This window comes from Biomphalaria glabrata, chromosome 4 (genome assembly GCF_947242115.1).
Source record: "Biomphalaria glabrata chromosome 4, xgBioGlab47.1, whole genome shotgun sequence".
Lineage (NCBI taxonomy): Eukaryota > Metazoa > Mollusca > Gastropoda > Planorbidae > Biomphalaria > Biomphalaria glabrata.
Genome location: NC_074714.1, coordinates 3,833,077 through 3,860,882, shown reverse-complemented (window position 1 = coordinate 3,860,882; position 27,806 = coordinate 3,833,077). Strand labels below are relative to the sequence as shown.

The 27,806-nt window shown below is 36.5% G+C and overlaps 2 protein-coding genes across 2 annotated transcripts in view; one reads left to right on the top strand and one right to left on the bottom strand.

Annotated features, from left to right (window-relative positions):
* Positions 1-27,806, bottom strand: part of LOC106071962 (probable imidazolonepropionase) — a 207,720-nt gene that overhangs the window by 51,029 nt on the left and 128,885 nt on the right. The gene's annotated exons all lie outside the window — the stretch shown is intronic.
* Positions 1-27,806, top strand: part of LOC106071970 (histidine ammonia-lyase-like) — a 32,973-nt gene that overhangs the window by 2,039 nt on the left and 3,128 nt on the right. The window contains exons 2-21 of the mRNA XM_056027398.1: positions 927-1,231; positions 4,983-5,049; positions 6,362-6,398; positions 7,612-7,686; positions 7,801-7,873; positions 14,818-14,884; positions 15,919-15,956; positions 16,092-16,217; positions 17,076-17,215; positions 17,906-17,953; positions 18,105-18,156; positions 18,894-18,989; positions 19,849-19,944; positions 21,048-21,106; positions 22,519-22,599; positions 23,252-23,317; positions 23,456-23,534; positions 25,222-25,308; positions 26,071-26,205; positions 27,538-27,646. Of these exons, the coding sequence (XP_055883373.1) occupies positions 997-1,231; positions 4,983-5,049; positions 6,362-6,398; positions 7,612-7,686; positions 7,801-7,873; positions 14,818-14,884; positions 15,919-15,956; positions 16,092-16,217; positions 17,076-17,215; positions 17,906-17,953; positions 18,105-18,156; positions 18,894-18,989; positions 19,849-19,944; positions 21,048-21,106; positions 22,519-22,599; positions 23,252-23,317; positions 23,456-23,534; positions 25,222-25,308; positions 26,071-26,205; positions 27,538-27,646 (1,766 nt within the window). The 5' untranslated portion in view covers positions 927-996. The remainder of the gene's footprint in view (positions 1-926; positions 1,232-4,982; positions 5,050-6,361; positions 6,399-7,611; positions 7,687-7,800; positions 7,874-14,817; positions 14,885-15,918; positions 15,957-16,091; positions 16,218-17,075; positions 17,216-17,905; positions 17,954-18,104; positions 18,157-18,893; positions 18,990-19,848; positions 19,945-21,047; positions 21,107-22,518; positions 22,600-23,251; positions 23,318-23,455; positions 23,535-25,221; positions 25,309-26,070; positions 26,206-27,537; positions 27,647-27,806) is intronic.

Sequence of the window (27,806 nt, the reverse complement as noted above, 5' to 3'; positions counted from 1 at the left end):
TGACTTAAAAGAGTGGGAGGTGGGGAGATGGGGGTATTGTCATTGTTTACAGTAGGAATGAATAAAGGAGTGAATACACGAGGCGAGTGAGGGAGACAGTGAATACATGAGAGGAGGAATTATATAGAAAATGAGGAGGCAAGAGACAGAGAGTGTAAACAATGTGTTTAAAACGTGTTGCTGTTTTGATATTTTCATAAAATTCGTAACATTGGCATTGAATGGCATAAAACATATAAAGGAACTTGTGTTTTGATTTATCATATTCTGTTATACATCACAAATACTGTCATAGTATCTGGATTCTAAATTATACAATATATCAAGTGAAAAGAAATGCTAGAACATGTAAGTAACGCTTCTCGTCCTGTGTGCAGTCGGCTGATGACACAATAGACTGTTGAAACTTATTTCTAGATCTTGGGAACTTATATAAACTTAGTGAGAGATCGTTTGAATTAAATAACAAGAAGAAATATTTTAGTGTAAATAGTAAAAGTATATTAATTTCTTTATGTAGTAGCTCAACTTGTTTTCTTTTGGTAAAATTTCACAATGAAATCTGATGATCGAAATCATGATGAACTGATCATGTGGTGTCCATCTGGACTGCCCTCTCGATTATCCCTGATTCTAGCATTGTCCGCCGCCATTCCCTGCCGTCTTGCGCTAGGTTTGAACTAGGATGTAATAATTTTAAATTTGGAAGGAACACCTGAAACATGTAAATTAAACAAATTATTCATTTGCAAAACAAAATTCGTCTGGGACAACAAAAATATAGATTACCATTTTCACCTTTGTAAATGGATGTTTAATAATTCCTAAAGCTCTGGATTCCATTTTGACACACATGAATTTGGTATAAAAAAAAATTCTCATGATTACTCAATAAGTACTTCTAAAACACTTTATTTTAATAACAGACTTTGTGTACGCTGTTCAAGACTAACTCTCAAGGGAGGTAACTGTGAGAAGAGAACTACAAGGCCTAGAATGAAACTGAGTGTGCGTCTAAGGGGCGACTGGTTCGCCGTGCCATGCAAAGGTTCGGACACGATCCGATGGCTAGGAGAAGAAACCTTGAGGAGGTTCTACAAAAACAGGGCCAGCCTCGGAGGTCGAACCGTCGAGAAAGTCTACGAGGTGAGGAAGGCCAAAGGCGGGGCTCTTTTGGATTTCGATGACGCCATTAAGGATGTAGTGGATGATAATGACTTCATTACAGTTGGTAAGTAATTACTTTTATATCAATCTATACGTTGCTTATAGATATATCAATCTATACATTGCTTATAGTTATATCAGTTATCAGTCTATACATTGCTTATAATTATATCAATCTATACCAGCGGTTCTCAACCTTTTAACCCCGGCGACCCCTTTTTACAATCCCCCACTCTGCCGCGACCCCCTCCACACACACATACAGCAATAGAAGAATATACAAAAACAATCCATATTTTCGATGGTCTTAGGCGACCCCTGACAAATCGTCATTCGACCCCCAAGGGGGGGGGGGGCCCGCGACCCACAGGTTGAGAACCCATGATCTATATATACATTGTATATAACTTTAACCAGCTTTGACGATTCAAAATTGATCGTAATTTTGTTCCTATCTCTTTATTCTATCGAAATAGCGAAGTAGCTTCCCCTTGCTCTTTCATACAGAGTCTAATCCTGTGCTCTCATTCATCTATCGGATTATTCTATCCTTCCGACAATTATAAAGCTTTGTTCTCATTTACATATCCTTCCCACAATTCAAATGCTTCCTTCTCATTTACATATCCTTCCCACAATTCACATGCTTCGTTCTCATTTACATATCTTTCCCACAATTCAAATGCTTCGTTCTCATTTACATATCCTTCCCACAATTCAAATGCTTCGTTCTCATTTACATATCTTTCCCACAATTCAAATGCTTCGTTCTCATTTACATATTCTTCCCACAATTCAAATGCTTCGTTCTCATTTACATATTCTTCCCACAATTCAAAAGCTTCGTTCTCATTTACATATTCTTCCCACAATTATAAAGCTTCGTTCTCATTTACATATCCTTCCCACAATTCAAATGCTACGTTCTCATTTACACATCCTTCCCACAATTCAAAAGCTTCGTTCTCATTTACATATTCTTGCCACAATTCAAAAGCTTCGTTCTCATTTACATATCCTTCCCACAATTCAAATGCTACGTTCTCATTTACACATCCTTCCCACAATTCAAAAGCTTCGTTCTCATTTACATATTCTTGCCACAATTCAAAAGCTTCGTTCTCATTTACATATCCTTCCCACAATTCAAATGCTTCGTTCTCATTTACATATTCTTGCCACAATTCAAAAGCTTCCTTCTCATTTACATATTCTTGCCACAATTCAAATGCTTCCTTCTCATTTACATATCCTTGCCACAATTCAAATGCTTCGTTCTCATTTACATATCCTTCCCACAATTATAAAGCTTCGTTCTCATTTACATATCCTTCCCACAATTCAAATGCTTCGTTCTCATTTACATATCCTTCCCACAATTCACATGCTTCCTTCTCATTTACATATACTTCCAATTAATTAAATACCTTGATCTCAATTACCAATTTTCCCAGCAATCCACATTTTCAATCATCAGCTGCTGTCTTTAAGTGCCTCTTTCCAGAGTGTTGCTTGACCATTGCATTTTTCTTTCTATCGCCATCTTTGCCTGCTTCAAAATCAAGTCTTATAATGTGGCCGCACTAAGTTCAAGATTTTATTTTCGTGCAATGGTCAGAATTTCTTCACAAGTGATGGAGGCCTTTCAAATGAATCATCTTGTAAAGTACCGGTACTTGGCCATGGCATATCGGTCATAAAGTAACATTAAATACCGTAACAATAAGTTATAAAGATATTTTTTGAACATTTAGAGGTATTGTTTTGATACAGAAATATGTCTCAAATGAACCATATAAACACATGTATTATTGCTATTTTCTCTACTCAAAACACTTATAAATAAATTCCATTTTTCACCAGACTGACGTGTTTTTTTTTTAAATCAATATAGTCTGCAGAATATTTGTAGAAACATCTAGCCGATAGATTATTGTATTGCCTTAGCTGTTTAATGTTGTTAAGGCTCCTGGATGATAGATTCGTGTATTGCCTTAATTGTTTACTATTGTTAAAGAAGCGTAGTGGAGCCTACAGGAACATTTACTAATATGATGGGCTCAGTGTTATAATAAATGGACGGGCATATTCATTGCTACTACATTATAAGTTAAGTGTCATCAGTATCTTTTAAACAAGATATCTAAGACTAAGACTAAGACTGCTTTATTGATCCTTATGGAAATTTGTTGTGATTACAAGGACTCTTTCCTCATATAAAGACAACACAACAGAAAGATACACATAAAAACAACAGACACAACATCTAACTTGCCCATCAGATATTTTCACCAAGGTCTTAATCGCCAGCCATTTAGAACTTTGCATGTTTTTCCTTATTATGAAAAACGAATGAAAAATATTTTGTGAAGCTTGTCAGGCAGATACAAATAACTAAATGTAATCATAAACTGATGCCCAGGGATGTTTTTATGTATAAATATTTTACAAATGCTTTTATATAGCGCTGCTTTTATGTTTTTAGCATGCTCCAATCTCTTTTGTGGACCAGTTAGGGAGAGGGGTATTTGGGGCAGGGTTTTCATGCTGCCTTTAGGTCGGGATTCGAACTCCGGCTCCCTTATTAGGTGGTCAAGCTGTAGCCAAGTTTTGGCCTCTCAGCCACAAATCCCATCCACCCATCCCAGTAGCGCTACAGCCCATGGAGGGCTCTGGCCTGCTTCAACACATCCTTCCATTCAGATCTCTCCTGGGCCTTTCGTCTCCACGCCCCAACCCCAAGCTGTTGCAGATCTGCCTCCACATTATCAATCCATCGCATTCGGGGTCAGCCACACATCCCGGGTACATAATATTAAAGTGTTTATTTACAAGAAAAAACGAATTTAAGTATATGTACCTTGTATAACACAGCGATAATATCTGATAGACTAATAGTAAGTAACAATTGACAAAGTAGTCCACTCGAGCTTCATGGATTCACTCTGACATTATTAGTGCATACACAATCAACGAGTCTATACATAGTAACGTGTACCACAACATCATCAGTTTCTCTTTCTTGATAAGTTTCCAGATTCCTTTCTCATTTAGGCACTAGCAATATGCTCATCTTCTCATTGGTACAAGGTACTGAAAGTTCTCAAGTCACACAGGCACTGACCCTAAAGATAATCAACAGTTCGCAAACGATATAATTCAAAAAATAAGTAGCCATCTCTCGTATAATACCATGAACGAGATCTTTTTTAAAAAAAGAACACAATTAACGTTCTCCCCCAAAGTGGATAGCGACCCAATTGTCAAGCATAAGAATACATCTAGCTAAAGGAATAAGACCAACATAAAACATAAGCTAACACTCTGGTCACTCAACCTTTATGTAATCGCTGGTCATTCTCACAAATAATTTACATTGAGGAGTTCATCCATGTGGCTTAGAGTCATCCTGATAAGTTACATCCAATAAATAGACTGGCAAGCTAAATATAACGAATACGTGTTGAAAAACAAAGTTTATCTATGGGAAGAACAACAAAATCTCTGCCTTATCTCTCAATACTACACAGTTTAACTCCTTTTTTTCTATACAAAACAATACTAATCAATTACTACTAATTGTTTAACTAAGTGGTTATTTTTTTTTATTGATTCAAGTATTATCATAGACTATGAATAAATGTGCAAAATTTCAACTTTATCCGAGAATGGGAAGTGGGAGAAAAAACGTGTACAAGATTAGTACCAGACAGACAGACAGACGGAGTGAGTTGATAGAAGCTTTGTAACCAAAAAAAATTGTATGAAGATACTGGACGTTTCTCATAGGGAATGTTTATTTATTTTCATTTCAGTGTTGGAGAGTGACATCTCTAGTCCCATGTCACTTCCGGCGGAGATCGTCTATGTGGAAGAAAAAGTGTATCCTTTGACCATCGAAATAAATAAATATAGACTGGCCGATAAAAGAATTTTATGAAACGAAAATTTGACTTGCAATTTTGTGTACTTTATTATACAGCAATGTAGTTTATTTAATCTCTAGGACTGAAGATCATGCAACTTTTCAGAATTCGGAAATCCGACAACAATAGATATACATGTTTTCAAGTTACATGAAGTTATTTCCTTTTTCTAGTCTATATTTCTATATGTCTATGCATTTGACTTATAAAAAAAGAAACAACCTATGACAATAACGTCAGTAATGATCAAAAGAGATTTCACATCCAATAGAATAAAATGTACAATCGACGTTTTTGTCAAGATTTTTTATGATTCTTGTTTTATATTTCATTTCAATCATCTGTTAAAAATACTTTGAAGTATGCCTAATTGTAATGGACCTCATTCACCAATCGTAAACAAACATTTAGCCACGTGATAATATTGATAAAGCAATGAAAAAAAAAACGTATCACGTGACAGCCTTTTATGGATTACGTAATTTGTATAGAAGAGATAGAGAATCACGTGGCTAAAATGTTGTTTGTTTAGGATTGGTGAATGAGGTCCATTAGAAAATTAGGTATGGATTTTAAAAAAGACGGTATGGAAACTAAAACAGTTAAAGGTTAGACCGATCGCTTACAACTAAAAGCGTTTTAACATTGTTTTAAGTATTTTTTTAAAATACATTTCTGGCGTTCTTTCATAGGTGAAGATTATTACACCCTAGCCCAAACCTCCCATAGGAAGGCCAGGGCTGGCGGTCGGCAGGACTCGAACCCATAACCATCGAGACGACAGTCCTAAACAGGTACCACTAGGCAGGCATCCTTGACCAAGAGCAGCTGATCATCTCGTCAGCTTTTACCGTAGTCGTGGGGGGTGAAATGTAGCTTGTCATTAATAACCATTCTAAATGACTTGCTTCCTGGTCGTGTAGTAAGCGCTTTGGACTGTAGGGACGATGATCTCAAGTTCGAATCCTGTCCGCTGCCATCCCATAATCCTTCCTCTGGATGCATGGGGATGGACACAGTCTTTATTTGTGCATGATCTTTCATCTCAACTTATGATTTCTGTTCGCGCGCGGTATGTGAAGGCTATTGAAATGGAGCATTTAAACAATATTGATGTCTTAGGGATGAAACAGTAACTAACGGGATATGAAAATCAGATTTTTGATTTTTTTTAAATGTATATTTTAAAACTGAATTTTGTTTGTGGGCGATCGGTTAAAATATTGTTGTGTAAAACTGAGTACACAGATCTTTAACTCAGAGCTTAGAGCCAGTGAAGACGTTCAGCCCCCAGGGGACAAAGAAGTAAGTACATAAGATTATACTTTATAAAGTATATAAGATTATAAAGTACATAAGATTATTATTTAATCTCAAGCATACTCTAATCATAAGAAACAGTGGTGCTAGAATAGTCTTTTAGTAAGACATTTGAAAGTGTGAATGGTGGTTTCTCTATGACAAAATGATAGAACGGTCTTTTTCTGCTATTTACTTATAGTGTCATTTATTTATAGTGTCATTTATTTATAGTGTCATTTATTTATAGTGTCATGCGTAATGCAAATTTAATTCTTACAAAGAAGACTAAAAACTTTGACTTTAATACTCAATATATTTTTTTTAAAATTTAATAATTATTATTTAGGACTAAATATATCTCCTTCTTCCCTAGTGCTATTAGAGCATGGAATGGGTTGCTTGAGCCAGCCAGGAAAACCAGTGACTTGGCAGAATTTAAGTCATTGGTTAACATGCATGACTAGATCAACAGTAAGAACACGCGTAGGACGTAATCATCCTTTTTGAAGTAACGTCTGTATTTTTAAAGATCGGGCTAATCCTTCTACGGTAACATGAAGATAGTTTTAGTTTTAAGACTCGTGGCGTCACTATCCTTTATCTTTATTAGACATCCTGATAGTTTGATAATTATAACCCGGCCCCGTGGATAATTTGGTACCTCTAGTTTAGTTGGGTACTTTTGTGATCCGCTGGTATGAGCAGACTTCATGTTCCAAACCATCTCAGTGTTGACACATTTCATTCTCTTTTACCTGTACTTTTACCTATCCCATAATCTATTGGATCTTTGGGGCACCAAGCAAGATTCGTCGACCGTCTTTCTCCATTCCTCCCTGTCTTTTGCCTTAGTTAGAACCTCTTTCAATGGCAGGCCCGTCCATTCTTTTATGTTGTCCTCCCATCGCTTTCTCTGTCTGCCTCTTCTTTTCCTGGTACTGTTCCCTGAAGGAAGTAATACGGCCATAGATTTTAAGCGTTTTTTTTTACGATAATAAGCAGGTCTTCATGGGGTCCAATCGCTGCAGTATGCTCCCTTAGCTTGAAGATAAATTCATCCATTTCATATAAAAGTTAGCTGGAAAAATGATATTGGATAAGAGGTCTTTAATTTTAAAATATAAAGACGAAAAGACTGAAGTTTAGAACAAATAATGTAATAATTTCTCTCTGTGTCTGTCTCTCTCGCTCTCTCTCTCTCTGTCTCTCTTGACAGCTGATTGCTCTAGATGGAGACAGTTTGTCTACAGATGACCTCATTCGATTGGGAAAGGGAATCTGCAATTTAACCGTAAGTTACTTGGTTAATAAAGTCAGTGCAAGCTACACTTTTATTTCATTTAGTGATCTTTCTGATCAAGCCAAGTGTAACAGTTAGTGAATAGTGTACTTTTTCTTTTGACAGCTGACCAGTGAAGCAGAACAGAAGGTCAACAAATCAAGAGCTTTGGTTGAAGAAATTTTGGCCAGTAACAAAGGTGAGAATCACATCACTCAGTTAAGTAATACATTTAATAAATAAAAAAAAAAGAAAATCATATCGCTTCCAATTTTGTCATGATTTCTTTCCGTTTGTTATGTATTCAAAACAAAACGATCATGTAAACATTCACCAAAATATCCCCTTCACCTTCCACAACTGGTCCAGACAAGTGATAGGATCATGGCGTATTGAGAAAGCTAAAAGTGATAGGATCATGGCGCATTGAGAAAGTTAAAAGTGATAGGATCATGGCGCATTGAGAAAGCTAAAAGTGATAGGATCATAAGGCATTGAGAAAGTTAAAAGTGATAGGATCATGGCGCATTGAGAAAGTTAAAAGTGATAGGATCATGGCGCATTGAGAAAGTTAAAAGTGATAGGATCATGGCGCATTGAGAAAGTTAAAAGTGATAGGATCATGGCGTATTGAGAAAGCTAAAAGTGATAGGATCATGGCGTATTGAGAAAGCTAAAAGTGATAGGATCATGGCGCATTGAGAAAGTTAAAAGTGATAGGATCATGGCGTATTGAGAAATCTAAAAGTGATAGGATCATAAGGCATTGAGAAAGCTAAAAGTGATAGGATCATGGCGTATTGAGAAAGCTAAAAGTGATAGGATCATGGCGTATTGAGAAAGTTAAAAGTGATAGGATCATGGCGTATTGAGAAAGTTAAAAGTGATAGGATCATGGCGCATTGAGAAAGTTAAAAGTGATAGGATCATGGCGCATTGAGAAAGCTAAAAGTGATAGGATCATGGCGTATTGAGAAAGCTAAAAGTGATAGGATCATGGCGTATTGAGAAAGTTAAAAGTGATAGGATCATGGCGCATTGAGAAAGCTAAAAGTGATAGGATCATGGCGCATTGAGAAAGCTAAAAGTGATAGGATCATGGCGTATTGAGAAAGCTAAAAGTGATAGGATCATGGCGCATTGAGAAAGCTAAAAGTGATAGGATCATGGCGCATTGAGAAAGCTAAAAGTGATAGGATCATGGCGCATTGAGAAAGCTAAAAGTGATAGGATCATGGCGCATTGAGAAAGTTAAAAGTGATAGGATCATGGCGTATTGAGAAAGTTAAAAGTGATAGGATCATGGCGTATTGAGAAAGTTAAAAGTGATAGGATCATGGCGTATTGAGAAAGTTAAAAGTGATAGGATCATGGCGCATTGAGAAAGTTAAAAGTGATAGGATCATGGCGCATTGAGAAAGTTAAAAGTGATAGGATCATGGCGCATTGAGAAAGTTAAAAGTGATAGGATCATGGCGCATTGAGAAAGCTAAAAGTGATAGGATCATGGCGCATTGAGAAAGTTAAAAGTGATAGGATCATGGCGTATTGAGAAAGTTAAAAGTGATAGGATCATGGCGTATTGAGAAAGTTAAAAGTGATAGGATCATGGCGTATTGAGAAAGCTAAAAGTGATAGGATCATGGCGCATTGAGAAAGTTAAAAGTGATAGGATCATGGCGTATTGAGAAAGTTAAAAGTGATAGGATCATGGCGCATTGAGAAAGCTAAAAGTGATAGGATCATGGCGCATTGAGAAAGTTAAAAGTGATAGGATCATGGCGTATTGAGAAAGCTAAAAGTGATAGGATCATGGCGCATTGAGAAAGTTAAAAGTGATAGGATCATGGCGCATTGAGAAAGCTAAAAGTGATAGGATCATAAGGCATTGAGAAAGTTAAAAGTGATAGGATCATGGCGTATTGAGAAAGCTAAAAGTGATAGGATCATGGCGCATTGAGAAAGTTAAAAGTGATAGGATCATGGCGTATTGAGAAAGCTAAAAGTGATAGGATCATGGCGCATTGAGAAAGTTAAAAGTGATAGGATCATGGCGTATTGAGAAATCTAAAAGTGATAGGATCATGGCGCATTGAGAAAGTTAAAAGTGATAGGATCATGGCGCATTGAGAAAGTTAAAAGTGATAGGATCATGGCGCATTGAGAAAGTTAAAAGTGATAGGATCATGGCGTATTGAGAAAGTTAAAAGTGATAGGATCATGGCGCATTGAGAAAGCTAAAAGTGATAGGATCATAAGGCATTGAGAAAGTTAAAAGTGATAGGATCATAAGGCATTGAGAAAGTTAAAAGTGATAGGATCATGGCGCATTGAGAAAGTTAAAAGTGATAGGATCATGGCGTATTGAGAAAGCTAAAAGTGATAGGATCATGGCGCATTGAGAAAGTTAAAAGTGATAGGATCATGGCGTATTGAGAAATCTAAAAGTGATAGGATCATGGCGTATTGAGAAAGTTAAAAGTGATAGGATCATAAGGCATTGAGAAAGTTAAAAGTGATAGGATCATGGCGTATTGAGAAAGTTAAAAGTGATAGGATCATGGCGTATTGAGAAAGTTAAAAGTGATAGGATCATAAGGCATTGAGAAATCTAAAAGTGATAGGATCATGGCGTATTGAGAAAGCTAAAAGTGATAGGATCATGGCGTATTGAGAAAGCTAAAAGTGATAGGATCATGGCGTATTGAGAAAGTTAAAAGTGATAGGATCATGGCGCATTGAGAAAGCTAAAAGTGATAGGATCATGGCGCATTGAGAAAGTTAAAAGTGATAGGATCATGGCGTATTGAGAAAGTTAAAAGTGATAGGATCATGGCGTATTGAGAAAGCTAAAAGTGATAGGATCATGGCGTATTGAGAAAGCTAAAAGTGATAGGATCATGGCGTATTGAGAAAGCTAAAAGTGATAGGATCATGGCGCATTGAGAAAGCTAAAAGTGATAGGATCATGGCGCATTGAGAAAGTTAAAAGTGATAGGATCATGGCGTATTGAGAAAGTTAAAAGTGATAGGATCATGGCGTATTGAGAAAGCTAAAAGTGATAGGATCATGGCGCATTGAGAAAGCTAAAAGTGATAGGATCATGGCGCATTGAGAAAGTTAAAAGTGATAGGATCATGGCGTATTGAGAAAGTTAAAAGTGATAGGATCATGGCGCATTGAGAAAGTTAAAAGTGATAGGATCATGGCGTATTGAGAAAGCTAAAAGTGATAGGATCATGGCGCATTGAGAAAGCTAAAAGTGATAGGATCATGGCGTATTGAGAAAGTTAAAAGTGATAGGATCATAAGGCATTGAGAAAGTTAAAAGTGATAGGATCATGGCGTATTGAGAAAGCTAAAAGTGATAGGATCATAAGGCATTGAGAAATCTAAAAGTGATAGGATCATGGCGTATTGAGAAAGCTAAAAGTGATAGGATCATGGCGCATTGAGAAAGTTAAAAGTGATAGGATCATGGCGCATTGAGAAAGTTAAAAGTGATAGGATCATGGCGCATTGAGAAAGCTAAAAGTGATAGGATCATGGCGCATTGAGAAAGCTAAAAGTGATAGGATCATGGCGCATTGAGAAAGCTAAAAGTGATAGGATCATGGCGCATTGAGAAAGTTAAAAGTGATAGGATCATGGCGTATTGAGAAAGTTAAAAGTGATAGGATCATAAGGCATTGAGAAAGTTAAAAGTGATAGGATCATGGCGTATTGAGAAAGTTAAAAGTGATAGGATCATGGCGTATTGAGAAAGCTAAAAGTGATAGGATCATAAGGCATTGAGAAAGTTAAAAGTGATAGGATCATGGCGCATTGAGAAAGTTAAAAGTGATAGGATCATGGCGTATTGAGAAATCTAAAAGTGATAGGATCATAAGGCATTGAGAAAGCTAAAAGTGATAGGATCATGGCGCATTGAGAAAGTTAAAAGTGATAGGATCATGGCGCATTGAGAAAGTTAAAAGTGATAGGATCATGGCGTATTGAGAAATCTAAAAGTGATAGGATCATAAGGCATTGAGAAAGCTAAAAGTGATAGGATCATGGCGCATTGAGAAAGCTAAAAGTGATAGGATCATGGCGTATTGAGAAAGTTAAAAGTGATAGGATCATGGCGTATTGAGAAAGCTAAAAGTGATAGGATCATAAGGCATTGAGAAAGTTAAAAGTGATAGGATCATAAGGCATTGAGAAAGTTAAAAGTGATAGGATCATAAGGCATTGAGAAAGTTAAAAGTGATAGGATCATGGCGTATTGAGAAAGCTAAAAGTGATAGGATCATAAGGCATTGAGAAAGTTAAAAGTGATAGGATCATGGCGCATTGAGAAAGCTAAAAGTGATAGGATCATGGCGTATTGAGAAAGCTAAAAGTGATAGGATCATAAGGCATTGAGAAAGTTAAAAGTGATAGGATCATGGCGCATTGAGAAAGCTAAAAGTGATAGGATCATAAGGCATTGAGAAAGTTAAAAGTGATAGGATCATGGCGCATTGAGAAAGCTAAAAGTGATAGGATCATGGCGCATTGAGAAAGCTAAAAGTGATAGGATCATAAGGCATTGAGAAAGTTAAAAGTGATAGGATCATGGCGTATTGAGAAAGCTAAAAGTGATAGGATCATGGCGCATTGAGAAAGCTAAAAGTGATAGGATCATAAGGCATTGAGAAAGTTAAAAGTGATAGGATCATGGCGTATTGAGAAAGCTAAAAGTGATAGGATCATAAGGCATTGAGAAAGTTAAAAGTGATAGGATCATGGCGCATTGAGAAAGTTAAAAGTGATAGGATCATGGCGCATTGAGAAAGCTAAAAGTGATAGGATCATGGCGCATTGAGAAAGCTAAAAGTGATAGGATCATGGCGCATTGAGAAAGTTAAAAGTGATAGGATCATGGCGCATTGAGAAAGCTAAAAGTGATAGGATCATGGCGCATTGAGAAAGTTAAAAGTGATAGGATCATGGCGCATTGAGAAAGCTAAAAGTGATAGGATCATGGCGCATTGAGAAAGCTAAAAGTGATAGGACCATGGCGCATTGAGAAAGCTAAAAGTGATAGGATCATGGCGCATTGAGAAAGCTAAAAGTGATAGGATCATGGCGCATTGAGAAAGTTAAAAGTGATAGGATCATGGCGCATTGAGAAAGTTAAAAGTGATAGGATCATGGCGCATTGAGAAAGCTAAAAGTGATAGGATCATGGCGCATTGAGAAAGCTAAAAGTGATAGGATCATGGCGCATTGAGAAAGTTAAAAGTGATAGGATCATGGCGCATTGAGAAATCTAAAAGTGATAGGATCATAAGGCATTGAGAAATCTAAAAGTGATAGGATCATGGCGCATTGAGAAAGTTAAAAGTGATAGGATCATGGCGTATTGAGAAATCTAAAAGTGATAGGATCATAAGGCATTGAGAAAGCTAAAAGTGATAGGATCATGGCGCATTGAGAAAGTTAAAAGTGATAGGATCATGGCGCATTGAGAAAGTTAAAAGTGATAGGATCATGGCGTATTGAGAAATCTAAAAGTGATAGGATCATAAGGCATTGAGAAAGCTAAAAGTGATAGGATCATGGCGCATTGAGAAAGCTAAAAGTGATAGGATCATGGCGTATTGAGAAAGTTAAAAGTGATAGGATCATGGCGTATTGAGAAAGCTAAAAGTGATAGGATCATAAGGCATTGAGAAAGTTAAAAGTGATAGGATCATGGCGTATTGAGAAAGCTAAAAGTGATAGGATCATAAGGCATTGAGAAAGTTAAAAGTGATAGGATCATGGCGCATTGAGAAAGCTAAAAGTGATAGGATCATGGCGTATTGAGAAAGCTAAAAGTGATAGGATCATAAGGCATTGAGAAAGTTAAAAGTGATAGGATCATGGCGCATTGAGAAAGCTAAAAGTGATAGGATCATAAGGCATTGAGAAAGTTAAAAGTGATAGGATCATGGCGCATTGAGAAAGCTAAAAGTGATAGGATCATGGCGCATTGAGAAAGCTAAAAGTGATAGGATCATAAGGCATTGAGAAAGTTAAAAGTGATAGGATCATGGCGTATTGAGAAAGCTAAAAGTGATAGGATCATGGCGCATTGAGAAAGCTAAAAGTGATAGGATCATGGCGCATTGAGAAAGCTAAAAGTGATAGGATCATGGCGCATTGAGAAAGCTAAAAGTGATAGGACCATGGCGCATTGAGAAAGCTAAAAGTGATAGGATCATGGCGCATTGAGAAAGCTAAAAGTGATAGGATCATGGCGCATTGAGAAAGTTAAAAGTGATAGGATCATGGCGCATTGAGAAAGCTAAAAGTGATAGGATCATGGCGCATTGAGAAAGTTAAAAGTGATAGGATCATGGCGCATTGAGAAAGCTAAAAGTGATAGGATCATGGCGCATTGAGAAAGCTAAAAGTGATAGGACCATGGCGCATTGAGAAAGCTAAAAGTGATAGGATCATGGCGCATTGAGAAAGCTAAAAGTGATAGGATCATGGCGCATTGAGAAAGTTAAAAGTGATAGGATCATGGCGCATTGAGAAAGTTAAAAGTGATAGGATCATGGCGCATTGAGAAAGCTAAAAGTGATAGGATCATGGCGCATTGAGAAAGCTAAAAGTGATAGGATCATGGCGCATTGAGAAAGCTAAAAGTGATAGGATCATGGCGCATTGAGAAAGCTAAAAGTGATAGGATCATGGCGCATTGAGAAAGTTAAAAGTGATAGGATCATGGCGCATTGAGAAAGTTAAAAGTGATAGGATCATGGCGCATTGAGAAAGCTAAAAGTGATAGGATCATGGCGCATTGAGAAAGCTAAAAGTGATAGGATCATGGCGCATTGAGAAAGTTAAAAGTGATAGGATCATGGCGCATTGAGAAATCTAAAAGTGATAGGATCATAAGGCATTGAGAAATCTAAAAGTGATAGGATCATGGCGCATTGATAAAGCAAAAAGCTAAACAAAAACAATTGGTGAAAATATTTGTAATAGCACAGATTAATTATGTCTACATTCATTCTGTATATAATATCATGACTGATCCATACTAATTGATACAATTACACTTAATATAAGCTTTGCTTTTTATAATATTTTTTAAAATGTTTTTTCTCGTTATCTGTTCCCAGTGGTGTATGGAATCACAACAGGCTTTGGAAAATTTGCTCGAACTGTCATCGCCAAGGAGAAACTTGTGTAAGAGATAAGTCTCGCTTCGTTCATCTGTTCTGTGCTTACAGCAATTTGATCTTATTATACAAGTTCCACATAATTGTCAAACATTATATATATATAGTTGAGGAATTAATCGGAATCAATGTTGCAAGTGGCATAATAAAATTGCTCTTCACATATTTTAAGGAATCATTCTTTCGTTCGTTATAAAATTCATTCCACAAGGCGTTACAGCCCATGGAGGACTCTGGCCTGTTTCAACTCACCCTTCTATTCAGATCTAACGAATATTCACATTTGACTAGAGTAACAACTTTAGTAAAATCACTAAATTTAGAAAGCCTTCAGAACAGAAGACTCAAAAGTAAAGTAGCAATTATACATAAAACACTGAACCATAATCTTCAAATACAAAAACAAAATTTAATAAAATACTCAGAAAGACACAAAGATAAAGGCACATTCCTCATCACATATGCTAGGACAAATTTGTACAAATACTCCTTCTTCCCTAGTGCTATTAGAGCATGGAATGGGTTGCCTGAGCTAGCCAGCAAAACCAGTGACTTGGCAGAATTTAAGTCATTGGTTAATATGCATGACTGGATGCATGACGCGTAGGACGTAATCATCTTCTTTTTTGAAGTAACGTCTGTATTATATAAGATAAGATACGATCTCTGATCTCTCTTGAGCTTTTCGTCTCCATGTAGATCCGCCTTTACATAATCAATATATCGTATTCGTGGTTTGCCTTAGGGGCGCCTGCCTTTTGGCTTTTGTAGGTCTTTTGCTATTTACTCCTCTGTTCTCTGACATTCTTTTTTTTTTTAGATAACCCAATGTAGTCTGTTCTTTTTTATTTTATTTCCGTCACTATAAGTGGGGCTTCATGCCATTGGTATATCCCATGGTTACTGCGTGTCCACCCAGTTTCATCGTGTATAGCACCAGAGATTTTTCAAATAATTTTCCGTTCCAAAATATTTAGCAGATTTGTTATAAAATTACAATTCAAAATGAAAATTAATTCGAATTTAATTTTTTTTTTAAAGGGAACTTCAAGAAAATTTGATTAGGTCCCACGCGGCGGGTAAGTATGAACTGAAGAATTTTTAGTAAATGTGAATGTGTTAATATAAGTATATGTCAAACTGTTTGTTTTTTAATCGGTTAGTGTTTCCTCTATATACTTCCATTCTATTACTATATTGTGTGACCACCCCAGGTGTTGGCTCCGCCCTACCGCCCGAGAGGACTAAGATGTTACTTGCTCTGAGAATCAACGTCCTGGCTAAAGGATACAGTGGCGTATCGCTGGACACTCTCAAGAAATTAATAGCCGCTTTTAACGGTCAGTAAGATATATGGATATAATTGACAGCATCTTGTTGGCGTTGCTGTAACATGTTAGAACTACGCCCCCCCCCCCCAAAAAAAAAAGGGGTAAAGGGGGCTGGAGAAGAAAGGAAATTACAAAAATAGAAGTGATGTGTTGAAAGATAATCTCCTACTTTCTCTGCAATTTAAATTATACATACAGCCAGTGGCGTAGCTAGGGTGGGGGTAGAATTTGATCCCCCCCCCGGGTCCCCAAATGAGTGTTTTTTACATTCAATATTAAATATTACGCAAAATGCAGGGGCACCAACGAGGTCAAGTCCCCCTTCCCCCCAAATCATGGAAAATTCCTAGCTACGCCCCTTCATACAGCTTTAGATTTTCTTTAACTTTACAAATAGATAAAAGTATATGAATCTGAATTAATCTGACTATAACCGACATCATTCGTTATAGCAAGCCTTAACGTCGCAACATATGGGAGACAGCGGAGACAAATATCTCGTTGCCGCGTCGTACAGACTTGTGACGTGGCAACGAGCTATTGGTCTAAACTGCCCACAGGTTGCGACGTTGCAGGCCAGTGTTCAGGCCTTCTATTGACGATTGGTATCGCTACAACACTATGACATGAAAAAGGAAGCATACATACACACTGTTTTTACATTCAAATTGTATGTACACCCTGTTCTCGATCTATTTAAAATACTTAACGTGAAATAGAGGCCTTCACCTTTTTATTGACACGTCTTTCTGCTTTCAGTTTCTTCGATCTTTTTCAAATGTTTTGGTATATAGCCTCAGAAGAAAGTTACTTCCCTTATACAGTGTTGCTAAGAAACAAAACAGTTACTTTTATTTTTATTCTCAGCTTCCTGTTTACCCTGGATACCAGAGAAAGGCACCGTTGGAGCCAGTGGAGACCTGGCCCCACTGGCCCACATGGCCCTGGGGATGATGGGGGAGGGTAAGATGTGGAGTCCAAAGAGTGGCTGGGCTGAGGCCAAGTTTGTAAGTACAAAGCTATGTGCCTTGAACCATTCTATTTGAAGTCTTCTTTTATGCTAAAAAATATACTATGTAAAAACAAATGATTGACTAAAGTTGGATTATATTTTTGTTTGATCGCTATTATAATTATTGAGATGAATTTAATGTTTAAAAAATGTCTTTGATATGAATACACGTAGGTTATCAATAGAATTTATGTTTCATGATATGACATTTTTTTGTGTGACTTATGGTGTAAGTGTGACATGTTTTATGTGACTTATGGTGTAAGTGTGACATTTTTTGTGTGACTTATGGTGTAAATGTGACATTTTTTGTGTGACTTATGGTGTAAGTGTGACATGTTTTGTGGGGCGTTTTTATACGATATGTCATGCGATGTATATGAAATGCTATATATAAGATAGTGTGTATGTATGGCATGTTATGTAAGACATATGGCATAAGGGTGATTATTTGACAATGTTCTTGTAACATGCTAAATGTGACACATGGTGTATGTCCGTCACAAATGTATTCTTGCTAATCTAATAACGTTCTCGATAAATTGACCACATTAACAAAATTAGCCCGGATTAGAATTAATCTGGCAGACCGGTAGCTTAGGTAAAGCTCGTCATAAATATGGGCCCTAGAAAGGACCCCCCCTTTCGTGCAAACGGCACTGATATACTAATGACCTATTCACAGGTGCTCGAGTCTCATAATCTCACGCCAATCAAGCTGAAACCTAAAGAAGTGAGTTGGTCATTAAGTGTAACTTTTATCTCTTACTTTGTACTAACACATAAACGTAGCCTTAGTTACCTGAAGAACAAAGTAGTTCATACTGGCATACATTTTGTTGATGTGGTCATTTGCATTGTATTTCGTTTATTAAAAAATCAAGGGCTTGGCTCTCATTAACGGAACACAGTTGATTACTTCCCTTGGCTGTGAAGGTGAGTCATTCTTTTTATCCTGTCATGTACGATACTTCATTTTCAAATATAAAACATAAAGGAAAAAAAAATATTTTAGATCTTTTTTTTTTTTCAAAGTACAAAGTTATACATAGGATGGAAATGTAAAAATGAAAATAAGATTATAAATTTTACCAAACCAAGCAGTTTATATAACTCTTATTTGTTATTATCTCCCTTTGGTTATAACATCGATAGATACTCTAGCAGCCAAGAAAACTAACGACTTAGCACAAAGTTTAAGTCATTGGTTAACATGCATGACTAGATTGACACTTTTTTTAAAGTAACTTCTTTAATTTTAATATATAAGATAAGATAAGATACTCATATTGGTACCGTTGACACAATATTTAACAGTTCAATTACATAAACACATTATTACATTTATACAAGATGGTTTTTAAAAAGTGCATAACACTGACTTTTTCTTCTTGAATACTATTAATGAAACTATTAGCTACAATTTAGCAGAAACAACATTCCATTCCATAGAGAAGATACGTTTTAGAGTTGGTAATTTCAAAGGAAATATAACATTTCTTAATATAATATTTTTAAAAATGTTTCTATTTTATTTAATAATCAAGTAAATAAATAAATACATAAATAACTATAGACAAATATAATCAGTTTAAAAATTTGAACTACGAGTTGTCAACTTATGCATATGCCTTCTATTTGTAACTGTTTAATTATTTCTGTTAACCCATTAGCACTGGAGAGAGCTGAAGCCATAGCAAGGCAATCAGACGTCGTAGCTGCGTTAACCCTTGAGGTGCTGAAGGGAACAACACGAGCCTTTGACAGCAGTAAGAAGTCTCTTTTAGCTTTATCTGTTACACATATTGAATGAGTTACATGCCTACATATTGAGAGTTAGAGTCTTATTTTATTTTAAAACACATTTTTATTTTTGTTTTGTGTAAGTTTTATTATTTTTTTCTTTACTAAAGTCTCGTTAGCAGTGGCGTGCCGCTAGTTGTTGCTACCCAAGGTGGGACTTAAAATTCAGCACTTTCTCAAAACATGTTCCTAAAGTTTCTGCAAGACCTTAAAATTAATAAAATTCTTTTCTATATTTTATTTGGAGGCGCGGTGGCTGAGTGGTCAAGCGCTTGGCATCCGAAAATGTCTAACTTTTAGTTGGGGAAAAGTAAAGGCGGCTGTTCGTTGTGCTGGCCACATGAAACCCACGTTATCCGTGGGCCACAAAAAACAGATGACCTTTATATCATCTGCCACATAGATCACAAGGTCTGAAAGGGGAATTTTACTTTACTAACCTGACCATACAAATGTAGAGATCCTTTGAAAACAGATCTAATAAAGTTATGGCTGGAAAAAAAAAGCGAGCGTATAGCTTTACATTTCAAAGGAAAAGACTTTTTTTTCACCCCTTTCTCCTTTATTTATTTTTTTACACCACTCCATCCCCGAGTGTTAAACCCTGGACTTAGCCATCTCAAGCCTACACGTTACGTCATGCGCTTAAGCCTCGTTTCCCCCCCCCCCCCCCCCAAGTCGAAAAATTTGATTGGAAATGAAATAAAAATCTGTCGGTAGATTGAATTAAATTTCATTCTCAAAACATCCTAGATATGACTCGCTGAAATTTTTTTTTTCAATGACAATGTATTTAAATTTGATCTGTTTTATTTATCTCTCTAGAGGTTCATGATGTGCGCCCACACAAAGGTCAAAAGTTAGTTGCTGATCGACTACGAGCTCTGCTACATTCAGACACTTATCCAAGTGAGGTCTCGAGTAAGTCACTAATCAGTTCGCTTTTATTCACTTATATAATAGCCAAAGTGAATAAAATTTTATTCAAATCTTTATATACTATATCTAATAATAAGACTTGTTTTCAAAGTCCAAAGATTGGGGAGGAGTGCAGTGCTTCACGCGGTTACGCAGCCCCATTTGGGACCTACATATTTTGCCAAAGCCAGCGCAGATATAACCGTTGTCCGCCGTTGGTCGATATAGATTCTCTTTTCGCTGTTTACGTCTGTCCTTGGAAGTGGATTTTCTTCTGGTTTTGAATGTGTATCCCGCAGCCTTTGTAAGTGACCTCCAGCTGTCTCGTTCAAAGTATTCGGAGATATTTCTTTACATGAAATATAATGGAACTCAACTTTACGAAGGAAAATAATTGTAACCCACAAGTTGAAATCATCGAAAGATTGAACATACACTATTTGCACACAATATAACTTAATTTCAATAGTAGATTTACAAAAGTATTTAACATGAAGCTTGAAATTTGTTGATCACGATATATTTTTTTTCTCTACTTTTTATAGGATTTTAGATAATTGCATCTCGAACAGGAAATTAAGTAAACAAGTTTCATTTCCAATTAACTCCCTTTAATATTCGAATCCTCTGTTTAAATAATTGTGAAACCAATTTGTAAGTAAACTTCCTGTTTACACATTGGTAACTGCCATTTATAGTACGGAACATAACGTTTACTTTTGGGTTTAAAAAATAAAACTAACACTGTCATCAAATAGCAAAGAGTGATTTCTTCTTCAGCCATCTTGCTCCAATGTACATCACAAGCAAAGGTTATAACTTTTTATAAGATTTACATAGCTCTAAATCTGAAGGGGATAACACTGAATAAGATTACATGACGACTAAAGGGGCGTAACTTATAACTACATCAACTGTTTACTTGTGTAATACTACTGAGATATCATTGGTGGCGTACGCTTTCATTGTTTCAGATCGCAACTGTCTGTTGATTAGATGCTTGAAGAGTGAAGCCTAGAGTTGAAAGCAAAAATGTTTTTTTTTTGGTAAGGTACTGTATACATCTCCATTGATGAATACATAATTGCCTGTTGTTGTTTTTTCAGACAGCCATCGGTTTTGTGACAGAGTTCAGGACGCGTATACTCTCAGGTGTTGTCCACAGGTAAGGCTTCTGCCTCTTAGATATTACTGCTGTCATGACAAAGCTTATATCACATGCGTCTGTCACGTGTGTCTGTCTGTCACGTGTGTCTGTCTCTGAGGATTCTCTCTCCCAATTTCCCATTCTCGGATCAAGTTGAAACTTTGCGCGATTATTCATTGTCAATGAATATACATGAATCAATAAAAAAAATTAACAAACTAATTAATCATCAGTGTTAATTAAATTTTTATATATAAAATGGAGATGAATCTTTAAGTATTAAGATATATGGTAGTAATTGTGGGTTTTTTCCCTTAATAAGCTTTGTTTCTAAAGTTGTTTTTTTAATGTGTGTTCTGCGCATCTGGAGGCACATGACTGTTTTATAGTTGTCAACAAAAAGTATTTGCACTGAAAAAGATTAGATTAAAATTAAGAGTTTAATGAATGGGGGTCAAAGGTCAATAGGCTAGATAGTGTCTTGAGTTTATTATAATGACAAATCACTTTCACATTAATGCCAAAGAATTTTATCAAGATTAAATGAAGGGAGAGTTTTATCCTAGAGATAAAATCATTAAATTATCAATAAAACATCTAACCGTAATGAAGGCACTAGCCAGTTAAGTCAAAGATTAGCATTCTAATCAAAATCAAGATTTTGTAGTTTGTATGTGTCTCGGGCATCGTTGCCCGTTTGTAGGTTGTCAGAAATCTTTCGCTATAAAATAACAGCTAATCCTTTTGTTAACTATCTAAAACAAAAAAAAAATTGTGTAACTCTTCAACCAGAGAATTTAACTCCAGTTCGTGTTTTGTTTACATCTCAGAAATACAAATGTTAAACAACGGAAGGAGATATAATATTTAATATTAAACTGAGGTGTGAAATATGCAGATAGAACCAAGCAGTTTAGAAATAGCTAAAAAACTAAATAAAAACTAGTTTAAACCATGGTAAAAAAGGAGATACAGCCAGGTACTACCGTATTGTACTAGATTTTGCTTAGCTATGCTGACGTTAATATCTTTGATTCCAATCCTGACATATATCTATAACGTAAGTATAATCTCTACTCCAACGTAAGTATAATCTCTACTCCTACTTAAGTATAATATCTACTCCAACGTAAATATAATCTCTACTCCAACGTAAGTATAATCTCTACTCCAACGTAAGTATAATCTCTACTCCAACGTAAGTATAATCTCTACTCCTACGTAAGTATAATCTCTACTCCTACGTAAGTATAATCTCTACTCCTACGTAAGTATAATCTCTACTCCTACGTAAGTATAATCTCTACTCCTGCGTAAGTATAATCTCTACTCCTACGTAAGTATAATCTCTACTCCTACGTAAGTATAATCTCTACTCCTACGTAAGTATAATCTCTACTCCTACGTAAGTATATTCTCTACTCCTACAGGTGCATGGTGTGGTAAACGATACTCTCCAGTTTGTCCGATCAGTTCTCAGCACCGAGATCAACAGTGCCACAGACAATCCTGTATCCTTTTAGCGACTTGTGCTCAATTATACTATTTGTTCTATTTAGTAAACAAAACCTAATAAAATACTCAAAGATAAAGACACATTCCTCGTCCCATATGCTAGGACAAATTTGTACAAGTACTCCATCTTCCCTAGCGCTATTAGAGCATGGAGTGGGTTGCCTGAGCTAGCCAGGAAAACCAGTGACTTGGCAGAATTTAGGTCATTGGTTAATATGCATGACTGAATGCTTGACGCGTAGGACGTAATCATCTTCTTTTTGGAAATAACGTCTGTATTATATAAGATAAGATAAACAATTCTCTTTTGAATGAAAAATTCCTCTTTCAGACCTTGTGGTCTACAGGGCAGATGATGTAAAGGTCATCTGTTTCTGTTGTCCACGGTTAACGAAGATAGCCAGCAAAACGACCAACCGCCTTTTACTTTTCCCCAACTTAACTTAAGTCAGGTACCAATTAGAGCTGGGTGGACTCAGAGGCGCCCTAAGATGCCGAATTTAAAAATCCTAGTCTTCACCAGGATTTGAACCCGGGACTTTCGTTTCTGAATCCAAGCTTTTTAGCGCTTTAGCCACCGCCCCTCCTCTTTTAAACTTACATTAGAAAAAAAAAGCATTAAAAACTTGACCTTGACCTGGATGTAAGATGGTGTTTGCTGACATGGGGGAAATAGTATCTGCTGGAAATTTCCACGGAGAGTATCCAGCGAAAGTGAGTCTTTTCAAAGCATGGTTTGTAGACAAATCTGATACACAGAATAAAAGTCCTTGTATAGGCTTTAGTATCTGAAGCATCTCAACCGAAACCCAAATCGCCTAGATTAAATTGCTTGTTTTCAAATCACTGCAGGTTTTGGATTACTTAGCAATTGCTGTTCATGAACTGGCCAGTATCAGTGAGAGAAGGATTGAAAGACTGGTCAATCCAGGTACGTGTAGTTTGATTGTCGTGTAAGTACACCATATATATATTTATACTGCAATGTGTGTCTCTGAATGATGTTTTAAATTGCCTAGAGTGTATTATATCAGGTCCTACCTTAAAGGTATAGGCAAACTAGGCAGCCGCCTCGACCCTCCGATTGTTAGAGGCCTAGTAGAGAGCTATTACTTTTTTTTAGCGGTGTACCCGTTACAGACATTGTGATACGTGTCCCTTCCCTAACATAATTGTTGGAGTAAATTAGGTTTTTAATAATTTGCATAATTATATTTTTTCGCTGAGTGCTGGGACAAGTCCCAAAAAGGCCGTGGAGTCTGTGAGCGAATGAGCCGCCCTGACCTCACTTCCCCGTGGTGGAGGCTGTCCAGGCCTGAGCAAGCTATTATAGCACAGTGCAGGACAGGCCATTGTCCTGTTGGCTCATATTTCTCACGGCTATGGCCAAATTTCGATTCACGGTGCGGGGAAGAAGAGGAAACCGTGCCTCATACTCTATTTGACTGCCCCAGACTTGCTGATCTCCGTCTCGACAGGTCTGGGAAACCAAAAATTTTCGACCTGTATGGTGACATGTATGCACTACGCAAGACAGCAGGGTTTCTGTCCAGGGCTTTTGCAAGAGAGGATTTGAGACTCTCAAGTCCTCACTCTAATGGAGCTCTTGATGATGATTTTTTCGATGTTGTTTTTATATTTTCTTTATATTTTTTTTGGTGGGGGGCACCAAATTCACTTCGCTTACGGCCTCCAATTTTTGCCCTGTTTATATTATTATGGTTTATATGTAATGTATCCCGCGTTTCCAAGGTTACGGAGGGGGACGTTATCAAATTGTTTTTGATGAAACTATATTAAGTCTTATGTGGTTGGGATTTTTATAGACAGACAATACATAGGCCTAGATTTGAAAGAGTTTGTTGTCTACTAGATTTTGTTTAAAATATTTTGTTCAAATCATTATTATTATTATTAAATGTATACATGTCATCTTAAGTTGAATCTGTTTATTGTAATTAAAATTATATATTTTTGTTCACAAGGGGCACGACATGGTCTAAATTGTGCCGATGTGCCAAAATACCCAAAATATGACAAAATATTTGTCCACATCCCCGTTTGTTCAAATATGATATACTTATAGGCTCAGCTGTAGTAGCTGTTACAATCCACAAGTCAACGACCGACCACCAACAGACATATTTGATCAATACCTGCTTAATTTTTTTTTCACACACATTTTAATAAACTGTTTTCCGTTTTGTTTGATAACGCGTTATTTTGAGTCATTGTTGACAATATCATTATTCTTTTAGCCCACTTCAATACAACTGGAAACAAAGGAATACAACTTATTTAGAAACTGCTTGTATCGATTATCTCTCTTTCCTGACATTACCGGCCCCTTGTCCCTAAATAACTCAATGATGAAGTCGAGGAGGTTATCGCCCCCAACTATTACTAAGTAATTTTCCTTGTGGAAAATGGAACTAGATTCGCCATGTGTGTGTGTGTGTATCTCTGGTTAGTCCGTGTATGTAGAGTTACAATATTCGAGGCCAGCATCAATACTACATCTACTTTTCATTTAACTGGGATTGAAGAGTGTTCCGTTTTGATCATTATATAACTCTTACACAGAAGATTAACTTTCGTTTTCTTTTCTCAATGTCTAGCGTTGAGTGAGTTGCCTGCCTTCTTGACAAACAACGGAGGTCTCAACTCAGGGTTCATGGTAGCTCATTGCACTGCTGCTGCTCTTGGTGGGTCAATTGACATGGAACTATTAACTCTTTAAACATTTTTGTTACATCCCTCCCTCCTTCTTCACTCCTCTCATTTCTTATTTCCTTTTCTCTTTACTCTTTCTCTTTATATTGATGATAGATTGAAAGAGACAGAGATAGACAGATAAAAAGAAAGATTAGATAGATAGATAGATAGATAGATAGATAGATAGATAGATAGATAGATAGATAGATAGATAGATAGACAGACGGACAGACAGACATATATAGGTAGATATAGATAGATTGATAGATATAGATATATATATTGATCGATAGACAGATAGATAGATAGATAAATCGATAGATAGATAGATAGATAGATAGATAGAATCAGGTCAGACTCCACTCTTATATGGTAATAATTTGATAGTTTAGCTTTTTATTATTTATTAAATTTCAATCTTAGAACAAAAAATAGTCAAAAACATGTATAAATTTTTTTAAATATAATTTTTAATTTCCAACTCCAAAGAACTAAATAAGTTGCTTTTAAATTACAATGTACTATAGTTATTTTAAAAACATTTTATATCGTTAATGATATATTCTCCTTTGGTACAGAAGGGTACATATGAAATGGAGTTTTACGTTTAAAAATAACGCGAGCTACTCGTATCTTTTTTTTTTTTTTTGAAATTCCTTAATATTTGTTTTGGGGAAACTCTCTATGACAATGTGAGCTTTGATGACTGTATTTTCTAATGTGATTTGCGCACATCTGTCTCTCCTATCCAGTCTCTGAGAATAAAGTGTTATGTCATCCGGCCTCAGTGGACTCCCTGACTACTAGCGCCGGCACCGAGGATCACGTCTCAATGGGAGGATTCGCTGCCAGGAAAGCTTTGAGAGTGGTGGAGCATGTTGAGCAAGGTAAGAGTTGTCATTCTTTGTTCAATGCCTACACACAGACAGAAAGAAAGCCAAAGGGAAATAGATAGATAGATAGATAGATAGATAGATAGATAGATAGATAGATAGATAGATAGATAGATAGAGAGAGAGAGAGAGAGAGAGAGAGAGAGAGAATTTAAAGAACAAGAAAGAGATAAACCTAGATGTAAAGAGATAAAAAGATTGGGGTGGGGTAAAGTAGGAGAAAAAAGAGGTAAAGTGAAAGAAGGAAAGAGAGACATAAAGAGGGATGAAAAGAGTTAAGGAGAGATAGGGGGATGGAAAAAAGAAAGAAATGGTTAAAGAGAAAGATGAATTTGGAGAAAAGAAGTGAAAAGAAAAGAGATGAGTGTAAGATGCAATTATAGGAGAGAGAGAGAGACATAGAAAGAGAGAGACAGATAAAGGTGAGGGACAGAGAGACAGACAGAGAGAGAGAGACAAATAGGGAGACAGAGAGAGAGACTGATGGAGAGAGGCAGAGAGAGAGACAGGAACAGATAGAGAGAGACAAACAGGGAGACAGAGAGAGACAGACGGAGAGAGGCAGAGAGAGAGACAGGAACAGAGAGAGAGAGACAAACAGGGAGACAGAGAGAGACGGAGAGAGGTAGAGAGACAGACAGACGGAGAGAGGTAGAGAGAGAGACAGACGGAGAGAGGCAGAGAGAGAGACAGGAACAGAAAGAGAAACAGGAACAGAGAGAGAGACAAACAGGGAGACAGAGAGAGACAGATGGAGAGAGGCAGAGAGAGAGGAACAGAGAGAGAGAGAGAGAAAAGTGTCACACAGAAAAGAGAGAACTGAAAAAGACACAGGAAGTCACATAAACGGAAAGATGTTGTGGTCGAGAGAAACAAAGAGAGAGTGGAGACAACTTCTAGCAATGTCTCTTCAATTTCTGATGTCGGATACGTTTCTGAAGCATCTCTTTCTCAACGTAATTTATTCTTAATTTGAACGTCTGTGATGACATTTTTTTAAAGACTAACACTAAGACTGCTTTATTGATCCTTACGGAAATTTGTTGTGATTACAAGGACTCTTTTCTCATATAAAGACAACACAACAGAAAAATACACATAAATACAACAGACAACATAAAGACAAACAGGTACATTAGGCCATTCAGGGCGTTATAATGTACTATCTACGATTTTTATATCGCATATCCTTCATCAATATGCCGAGTCTCTTCATAATTTATACAAGTCTAAGTTAACAATTTTCTAGCTTTCTCATTTGTGAATGAAATCAATAAATTCAACATTATTTTTTCGTTACAAATTTTGTTTCAAAATTCTTATCAGTTTTAGGAATTGAATTATTGGCGGCCTGCCAGGCCTTAGAGTTCCTTCGACCCTTGAAGACGACGGCCCCGTTAGAGGAGGTCTACAGGCTTGTCAGAGAAGTAGCCAAGTAGGTGACGTATTCAGAATTGTCAGTCTTAGTTAGTTTTAGCTCCTTGATCTTATAATTTCTGGTGCACTGGATTATAGAACTCATATTCACATGTACCCATTGCGTGGAGCGAACATTAATAATAATATTAATATAAAATAATAAGTTTTTATTCTAA